At 40.8% G+C, this 10,441-nt stretch overlaps 1 protein-coding gene across 1 annotated transcript in view; it reads left to right on the top strand.

Moving 5' to 3' along the window:
• Positions 1–1,333: 1,333 nt before the first annotated feature.
• T265_04922 (hypothetical protein) overlaps positions 1,334–10,441 on the top strand; it is a gene marked incomplete at both ends in the record, with an annotated part of 34,667 nt that continues 25,559 nt past the window's right edge. The window contains 5 exons of the mRNA XM_009169790.1: positions 1,334–1,544; positions 1,663–1,781; positions 4,468–4,485; positions 4,605–4,687; positions 10,286–10,390. Of these exons, the coding sequence (XP_009168054.1) occupies positions 1,664–1,781; positions 4,468–4,485; positions 4,605–4,687; positions 10,286–10,390 (324 nt within the window). The remainder of the gene's footprint in view (positions 1,545–1,662; positions 1,782–4,467; positions 4,486–4,604; positions 4,688–10,285; positions 10,391–10,441) is intronic.

Genomic DNA, 10,441 nt, shown 5'->3' with positions numbered 1-10,441 from the left:
AAATAAAAGACCAGTTGCTAGATTTTCTGGATGATTCCTTGGTACTTTTCTTCCCTCAAAAATTAGCTGATCCGATATTCATGGTAGTTATAGACCATGCCAAAAATTCACTATGTTTATCTTTGTAATGTACTTCTCATAAGGTTGCCGAAAATCCATCGACAGCCCACGACCGGTTTCGCCCTTCTTGGGGCTCATCAGGTAGGCGCAGTCCCCGGGTTTCCGTCAACCTTATGTTCTAATTGTTACCTTCTGAGTTTTGATTTCGCCTTCGTTATTTTCATGTTTGGTTTCTCGGCACCTATTGGTTCTTAAATTTGAAAAAAAATAACTCAGCTTGATTTTGGAAATGAAGAGTTCATTGTTGTCGAAACTAGCTCGATCTAGTTTGACTGTTACACACATGGGTACCATATTTGGTCTTCCTAGCTAAAAATGGTGGATATGTGCGGTCTATTTTACGCCTATTCTTTGATGAGAATGATTTATTCAAATTAATTCAGGGGGTTAAATTGCACTATAAAGGTGAATCATGGTGCAAAAATCTTGAGAGTGAGGTGTGCAGAAACCTCGCGCGTTTTTGTCCTCCGCGAATGAGTTGCACATCACAAATTTGTAGGATGTATTGAAAATACTTTCAAGAGAAGTTCGGTTATACTCACTGTATTCTCTGAACTTGGATGTCCAGCACAATGATTTGTGTGGAGTAGGACTACTTTTTGGTGTAGTATGGCTGAAGCAACTTTTACTAACCCAATTGATGGAACCGGTTCCTTGCTAGCTTAGTCGAGTCACTGCGCTTCACCTGGGATCTTCCTGCTTAAGCTGGTTTACACTAACGAGCAGCGCCTAATTCCCCATGGGGCTACCTGTTTGTTTCCTTTTTTTTATAATAAGTGCTATAACTGGAGCAAACGAGGTTACAATGTCACCGGATTGTCAGTCAGTTGTAGTGATCTAAGAAACACGCGTTCCCAGTTTCTGTCAGGCCGCAACCACTATTTAGTTTGCCGTTTACGGCTGACATACCAAGGACAGGCACAACATCACTCTTCATGTTATTCTGTGCTGTACTGTTCCAAGGACACAGTCGCCTCTTCTCCCTGCGCTTCCTTGTGTGAGTGGGTGGGTCTGTTTACAAGCGTACGGATAGCGGTAACCTAATAGCACCACGTCCTGTTTGCGTTGGTGCTCGTTCCCGTAGGGCTTGGTCGAATAAGGATGTGCACCAAAGTGCCCAAGACGAAGCAATGAACAGCACGGGCACACCTACACACATGGATAGAAACACACGAAGTGACCGAAGTAAGTTACACGATCCTTCCTTAAGCAAGAAAGAAGTGCTACATATTGGATCACGCGGGTGTACTATCTCTCTCCGTTTTGTACTACACTGGTACGCGGACAGATTTACCAACGAAGTTGAAAGCCTATATTTGTGACCAACAGTTTATTCCGGTCGGCCTAAGTAGAAGAACTAACATCCAGAGACCTGTTTAACGTTCATCGAAAACCTGGGAACGGGTCTCATTGTCCTGGGAAAGGTACGCAAAACAAAGAGTCAGGCACAATTAACTCCTTTAATCTGACTAAGTAATCATTATTACACCATGAAAAACCAGCTGGATCACCTATAATTGTCTTCTGCGCTGTCTTTTCCAGCATGGAGAATGCATTTAGTAAGGAAATAAAGGAAGTGTTGGCCCACTTCGATGTGGATGAAGAAACGGGATTGAGTGACGACCAAGTCAAAAAGTCGGAAGCCAAATATGGCCCAAATGGTAAGTCATCTGAACATCCACCCTACGTTCCGTTCTATTCGCCTGCCGTATTTTTCAAATTATTGCGTCATTTCCAGTTCAGATAGCATATTTAACATACTTTTGTGTTTGTTAATTCTTCTAACCGCGGGCGCAGTCAAAAAAATCTTTCATCCTTACTAAGCCCATCTATTTTTAGTGAATTCTGAAAAATAAGTTACCTAGCGGAATCGTGCATAATATCAGCTGAGTTTGCTCAGGCTTTCTTCCATAACTCACTCAAAAATTTCTCTATTTAGGTGCCAACTAGTCTGTTTCATGCAAAGGTTGCAGGTAGTACAGTGTTCGGGGTGTATAGTCAATTTTTGAACCATCGTTAGAGGCGCACCGATAATCCGAAACTATCGTGATATCAAACTATGCTTTGTCGTTACTAAGCCTTCTGTGATGTGCTAAATGCATGCGTACTTCTGCGATTGCACATGTTCCGACGCTTTTCAATGAGTGCATAAAATGATCAGTAAGTAGGCTAATTTCAGTAAAATCTGGGCCATTGCCCAGATGGACCAAAATACATTCTGTGGAAAGATTATTATCCCAATAAATTGTTTTTCTGGAGGGATCATGTGTTTGGTAACTATCACCTTATCTTTCCTTATGCTTACATTCACACCCGGTCCCTAAACTGGACGTTGAACTTGTCACTATATATTACCCACCAAAGGGAAAGGTGAAGGATATTCGATTGAGAATACTCAATCCTCATTAGGATTAATCTTGAAGTCCACATTGAGATGTGAATAATATAAGTACAAAGAAGTTCATACTGTTTCGAAATCTACTGTATTCCAAATATACATGGTCCCGAATAAGCAATCTGTCAACGCTTTGTGAACGAGTAAATACGGGAACGAAGCCTACGTTCATGCCATCTGGGTTACTGGTACTGGATCCCCGACTTTGAAGTGAACGTATCTCCCCTTATATTGTATACAATTAGAGAACATAGTGGTTTGTTCTCCATTCATTTCCTGCGAATACAGATCTCACCTTATGAAATCAGCAATTATCGCAATACAAAGCTGGATCATTCGGTTGCTTGTCGGCACTGTGGAAATAACGAATTATGTGGAGTGAATTGTCTACAATGCATGAAGTTCTTAATAATTGGCTGGAAACTCGGAAAATGTAACAGGGCACAGATCATGACAAACTAAGCAAGGGGTGCTGGAAGTGGATCGCTACAACACACTTACAAGTGCATTTATTAGCATTAGTTTTTTAAGCGAAAATTTGGCTGTGCAGTGCCTGCGCATTCAGTAGCAGAATAGTTGACTGCTTATTTGAAGATAATACATTATTATTCACATATCTGCAAATCGACTTTAGAATAACCGGAGAGTCAGCTGTATTCCAATCAAACCTTTAACCGAATTTGTTGCCTCATGTTTTGGTCGCAATGGTGATCCACAGGCACTTTCCTTCACAAGAGTTGAGATTCGGCTGAGATTTGGCCAAGTATCCACCTATCCTCGTTTTAATCCATATATATATATACCCACGTAAAATTTTGTCCGAGTACGAAATAAAAGTGTTGGAAACTCGAGGGCCAAGCACATATGATGAAATCACGGGAGAATAAAATCAATATTCGGCCAACGAAGATTTTCACGCACCTTGTGAGTACCGTCACAACATGAAAATTGCTTTTATCCGAAGGCTTCTCACAAACAGCATAGTGTTTCCACTTGGTTGTTCTCTGTACTAAGAAACAACCAACATTGCTCCCTTCTCACAACCCACGAGAGAAAACCGTTTTTCAAATAGGTCCACTATAGCTTCGTACTGTGAATCTTACTTCGCTCTATACTCTTAGATTCAACCTAGGAGGGATAGGCTTTCGCAAGGGATTATTGACGTTTCTCTATTAAGGCACTGCCTCTGGAAAGAAGTTCAAACTCTTAGAGTGAAATCCATGAGCGTTTTTCCACAAGCTTCATCGTTTATGCAAGCTTTTGTAAAATCCCATGCGAATAATCTTCCCGCAATATTCCACAGTGATTTGAGTTTAGAGACAGTGCTACTAAGATGCTATGAGCAATAGTTGAAGTGCATTCCCAAATATGCCGTGAGACATCTAGGAATCAATGAGCACAACAAGGAAGTACGTTTCAAGGCTGAATTCTACAAAAGGCACCGGATGGTAAATTTTTTTTCGATCGACAGAGTATCTATTTAGTCGACGCTCATTTAGTTTTCTTTTAACGGATAGCTCTCCTCCTTATAAAATGGACTATTTTTGAGTTCCTGATCTATTCTCCCAGTAGGAAATGAGTAGTTTTAAGCGTTTCTCATGGTTACGGTTGCACTACCTTGAGTTTCGGCTCTTTCCTGTGAATAATTGATCTTGAAATTTTACCCAGCCAAGGAATGGGGTTAGGTTTAAAGTAAATTGGGACTGATCATCATGTTTTATCAGCATCGAATGTGTGCTTTCATCGGACCACTGCATCACTCTTCATCCTCTGTTGTCAGTTAACCAGACATGTAAGAGTACATTTTAGCCCAAGAAACCCTAGTGCACAAACATGCAGTGACGAAAACGTTGAGGTTAACTTTTTCTTCGAGTATAATTTGGTCTTAGCTGTACAGAAAAGCCTCAGCTTGACACATTTAATCAGGTCTTTTCTTTGTCAATTCATTTCAGAGCTCCCAGCTGAGGAAGGTGAGTTTACCACTAAAATAGACGTTGTTGCCTGTGAAGTTGACGGTATAATTCTCATATCAATTCCGATGTATTTCTACGATTCTTTTCTAACGTAAAATTCTATTCAACGCTTTCAGCTAAGGCCCTGTGGGAACTGGTTCTGGAACAGTTTGACGACCTTCTTGTCAAGATTCTGCTTCTAGCAGCCATAATTTCCTTCGTAAGTTCTGTCTACTCATTGCCATTAGGAACTGTTTTTCGTTGGTGGTGAGGAAATTGGGATTTTTGCTCATATCAATTCCGATGTATTTCTACGATTCTTTTCTAACGTAAAATTCTATTCAACGCTTTCAGCTAAGGCCCTGTGGGAACTGGTTCTGGAACAGTTTGACGACCTTCTTGTCAAGATTCTGCTTCTAGCAGCCATAATTTCCTTCGTAAGTTCTGTCTACTCATTGCCATTAGGAACTGTTTTTCGTTGGTGGTGAGGAAATTTGGGATTTTTGTAGAGATTTCGTCCTGTAAGTGAAGTCAATCTATGCTGAAAAGCCGAGAAGCACTGTACAGCTGTTTCATCCTTATTGGGAATCATCAGCAGTGCGCATCTCACGAAACTTCGGAGAGTCTCGAACCCGCAACCTCCCGGCTAGTAGTTTGAACACAACCGTTCGACCACGAGTGGCTGATCAGCACTGTGATTAACTCACACTTAGATAGATGGCTTCACTTACAGGACGAAATCTCCACAACTGTTTTTTCTTCCTATTTTCCACATCGTCCTTGGTTAAACCAACCGCTTTAAGCAGAATAAATAGGCCAAGAGAAAAAACTGAGCAGCTTTGATTTTACCGGTGCTGACAGCAAAGCTTCGAATCATTTCACTAAACAACTGATGAAACGTTTCACTATTTTCCCCTCACGTTTTGGGACAGGTTCGATGAGAATCATAAATATTTTCAGATGGCAATCAGAAAAGCAGCTTTCTAGACGTGTAAAATGGTGACATTAAGAGTTATGTTTTTAACAATCCACTTATCTATGTTTCCATTAGCTCCTTGATGGCTGCTCTCATTGAGAAGATTCACTTTCATGTTTGGGGTTCGGGGGACTTGTTTTGAGTCTTCACGTCACTCCCAACCAAGGTTGGTTCGAGATATATACTTTGCACAGTGGTGCCGGGTTCTTTTGGCATGCTACATTCCGCCCAAGAAAAGCATTTTTGGCACAGCCAAATGCCTCAGCTTGATAATGACGGTCCTTTAGGCGGAAATCATGCTGTTCTGAGCTTTGCAAAGTTAAAATCCAACTTTACCTCGAGTGACTAATTAATTCACTGTGCAATTTGACGCATGTGCCTGTGAAATGATAAGGTAGATTTCATCGTCCAGGTTATTGTGGACGCGTAAGTTATGCACAATACAGCTTCGTCCGGATAGGGCGCGACAAATGTTCTCTGTTTACAAAACGCTTCCCAGTGTAAGTGAAGAGTGAAGAACATACCCGGTGGTCTTGGGAGAGCGAACCACTTTTCGATTCGCCCACCACATGGACAGAGCGGAAACCTGAAGGCCGAAACCTCAGCCTGAAGCTTGAAACCTCAAGGATATAGGGTCCCAGACCTCAAAGGATTACGCAGGATTGGAAAAATAGTCAGTGCTCTGTAGTCAGAACTGTTCTAATTTCTCAGAATTCTCGAGTAATACCGGAGAAGTACCAAGCTGTGAGTTTGAGACCTTTGCAACCTGTACGCGTATAACAGAAGCGGTAAATATTGCCACGGTCTGTTAGATTTTTAACAGGCTGCCTATTTATGTCCGTTCTAATGATTCAAATAGGGGACTAAATGTGATCCCTTTTAAGGTCCAAGCGCTTCCACGTAATATTCGCCCGGTAATTATCATGTCCTTCTTAAGAATCGTAAAACATTTGGAATAACTACCTGGTTGTTAACCAGTAACCAGTTTTCCTAACTGCTAAGCTACTTGAAACAGGTGCACTTATAATCAATGAGAAAAGGGTCCTTTCCCAATACTTACTAGCCCTAAGATATTCATGATGCTATTCTGATAATATCCATTAAACTAGGGCACATAAAATGATGCGGCTAATCTATGTGATATCAAATGAATCTGCACCACTCCAGACGGAGTGATAACTTTTCTACTCTAACCAGCTGTTTAAAATATAAAAGCATCTTTTTTTTAGCAAACATGGTTTACAGCGCAGCCTATTAAGTTAAAAAACGGAGAACAATGGTGTAATCTAGTTAGCCGTATTTTTTGAATACGATCCATATTTCTTTAGTCTGGGAAAACTGAACGCTATCAGAATGAAAACCCCTAGCCTGAAAAATTCTACTCCATGAAGACTTAATAGAATGATCAAGTTCACAATTTCCTTGGTTAATTACAGGTTCAATTGCATCTTTTACGTGGTTTCACTGGAAGCAATATCCCTGCGGTATACTTCAGCAGACAAAGCATCATACCGTAACCACTGAACAAATTCATTGCATTATTTGCGAGGGTAGTATGCGCTCTTCACTTCGAAACAAACGGCAAGCACGTTGACCCTTGAATTTTTCCCAGGATTGCATCTATTACCGAGAAGGAAAACGACATTCTCACCACTAACCTGAGAAACGTGATGCCCCTCCATAGTGCAGTTTGTACATGCACCAATTCAACAACTGCTAATTAACCTGTCAAACAATGTTAATATGGTCACCGTCAACTATGATATAACAGCTGCAATGAGATCGCTTACGTGAACTATCCCCAGGAACGAAAAATTTGAAGTGCTAAAAAGTTGAGGATAACCGATTTTGATGTGTTGTGGCAACATAACTGGATGGAGTCAAAAATGGAAACTGGGTACGCAGGATGATGCGATCATAGTTTGACCCAATAGACTGATATATCACTCCCGGAAGAAGAATCAATGATCCGCCTGAAAATGGAACACCAGAAGAAGGGGTATTTTCGAATTCTTAGAAGAGTAAAATATATTAAATGGGTGTTTGGTGCCAAATATGTAACCTGTCATCAGGGAGCTTCTTTTGTGGGTTAAATTTATGTAGCGGACAAAGCTTACACAACATACACTATGTTACTGTAATAGTTAACTAATAGGTGTGGTTCTGTGGTACGAAACAATACAAACCTGATGCAGTCGACTTGGCACCGATGGTTTGTTCAATGCTATCCTCTGACAGTAGTGCAGTGGACAGGTTTCTTTCAACCAAACCGCCTTATTATATGTGTTTTCAGTGAATCGAGATCACTGTTTTTTGCAAAAGTGAGCAACAGGAAATCACGGAGTACTGCAAATAAAACAAGAAAGAAGAACAAGAAAAAAGCTGTCCTTGATGGATATTTTTTATTGCAGACGATGTGACAAGCAATCAAAAGGAAATACGCAGCATGGGCAGGATAATCCAAAACGAGTGCTGATTTTAGGAACCAACCGAGCAAATTCCAAACAGATGACTTCTACGTTCCACCTAATCCCAGTACCCCAATAAAGCAGATTTCCTTCAGTTAATTTTGCCTAGGGAAGAAATTGCTAAACTGTATACTAATGCAGACCAGTCTGCTGGCAATTGTAAACTGCCAGCCAAAGAAGCACGTAAACCTATATCTTGATATATTCTGCACCAGGTTTGATCTCTGTTCGTTAGAAATCATGCCGACGTCCTTATATGATACGCACTGACACCAAAGACAAATATAATTTGCACATCCATCGTGCAGTGTGTCTTTACTCAAGTTTACCATAATACAACTACTCAAGAAGAAATGCTCTGCTCACTGGAAATCTGAATATTGAAATAAACTTACTTTTCAATGCATTTCACTATCCTTCCGACTCAGACTGAGAGACATGTGAAAACCTTGTACATGCAGTTTTATGTGGCGTCGGTCAGTCAAGCCTGTCTCCGTTTTGCACGTCGTTTTAACTTTATTTTCTGACGTTTTGATGGTCCGGTGTACGGTTGCAACAGTTGACAAATGCAACAGACGTGACTTGTGTGACCTCCCTACCCAGGTGTGAACTCCCATGCAGTTTAACCATGTGAACCAGCTGAGATTTTTTACTAATGGTTGCGCTCCTACACGCTAGCATCAGAATGACGAAATTCGGTACACGAATGCAGAAATTACTTCACCGGTATGCTGAGCTTTTGAAATCCGAGGCCCCTCATTCTTAGGAGAAATGAGAGCAAGAGTTCACCACAATTACTCCATTATTCGCTCCACTTAACTATCTTTTCATTCGTCAATGAAATGGGAAGGTAAGGATGTGTCTATATATGAACGCAGCAAATCACGTGCAGTCTGTATAAATATTGTACCTTTCTTTTGGGTTATCGTGTTCAGGACAACCAATGGAAGTCGGATGGGCTTTAAGACCTAAACAAATAGAAACCGCTACGGGCAACTGCAAATTTCCATAGGATTAGCCCACGTCCCTTGACGCATTCATGACTAAAACAGCCTCATTATAGTTTGGGATAGAAACATTTTTATGTCTGTTAACCGCTAACCTATTGTACAAGACCACCGATAAGGTGTATTTAATTCCAAATTTCCTTCCCGGACTAACTCATGGGGAAACAAATCCAGTAACAAGTTTTCGACTTCGAATTTTTACGAGGTTTTTTGAACAAAGAATAAATTGGAAGTTTAATCGCCACAGTTTTTCTTGTTTATGTTGAAAGTACGGGTAGTTGTGCAGCAAAATACCGACCCCTATAAGAACACTCAGTCAAACAATTTGAAATTATACTGATATAATACCACTTAAGCTGGTTGAGTCAAACCAGAAATTCTCGTGATTTTGTTAGAACAATAATCCACCACCTGATAACCGTGTGATACATTTGGGTTTGACATAGTTTTCGGTGTAGGTTAATGTTCCTGTCGCTGATGTATTCCGGGAAATACGAACTGTGTGAAATAGGAAGCTATTTTGAAAAGCTTAGTCCCCTTTCTTTACAGAAACTAAGTGAAGGCCTGGAGCTAGGCAAAGATGTACTGTATGCAAAGATCAGATTTTCAACAGACCAAAGGAACTGGTTTTGAGATTTCAGAGTTATAGCAGATCTGTCCCTTTCGGTGCCTAACTGTCATGCAGGTTGGGATACTGCTAGTTTGTCTAAGCCTAGACAGGGGTAGTCGAGATGCAGAGATCGGGTTCAAACCACGGACCTTCCGGTCATTAGATTCACGCCCTAACCACTGAGCTACCTAGCCTCCAAATCTGTCAATAGTTCAGTTTGAACGTCAGGCCCTTCACAATTATGATACTCCTTTGGGTTCTTAGATAAAATAGGTAGGCGACAACTTTGCTAAGTAGATTTCAAACAAGTCCTCCTTGAGCCTTACGGTCTGGCGTATTAGTGAATATTTTTTCTTTGATTTTTTTATCGAATGCACCACTCCTTGAATGATCACCACTTTCTGGCTTTCCACAGTGGTACTGTTCCAATCTTTGTTAGCTATTCTTTGAAAAGACCGATCCCATTGATCGAAGCGTCAAACAGTTCTTTCAAATATATTATCCATAGCACCACCAGCAGTTTCACCCCTAGATTTTGATACACACCGCAGTCGTTCACTCCAGACTTCAAGGAATATATAAAGTAGCAAAAAGCTCAGTTGCAACTTCACCGCCCATTGTCGGCTGCACAGGAGTAGAATGATTTCCCAGGAGCAAAGGAATACATAAATATGCCTGCTCGTTTATTTTTAGAAAAGAAGTGAACATTCGTGTTTACGTTTTCTTCAACTTGTCATTAACTTGCTTTGATTCTAAGGTGCTCGCCTTATTCGAAGAATCAGAAGAAACGATCAGTGCGTTTGTTGAACCTTTCGTCATTTTACTCATCCTCATCGCCAATGCCGTAATTGGTGTGTGGCAGGTAAGTGAATCCTTTACGGTTGCAGTGATTGCTAGGCAGTATAGCATTACT

Source organism: Opisthorchis viverrini (assembly GCF_000715545.1).
Source record: "Opisthorchis viverrini unplaced genomic scaffold opera_v5_90, whole genome shotgun sequence".
Lineage (NCBI taxonomy): Eukaryota > Metazoa > Platyhelminthes > Trematoda > Opisthorchiida > Opisthorchiidae > Opisthorchis > Opisthorchis viverrini.
Note: the sequence above shows the minus strand (reverse complement) of the source record. Positions and strands in the feature narration are given on the sequence as shown.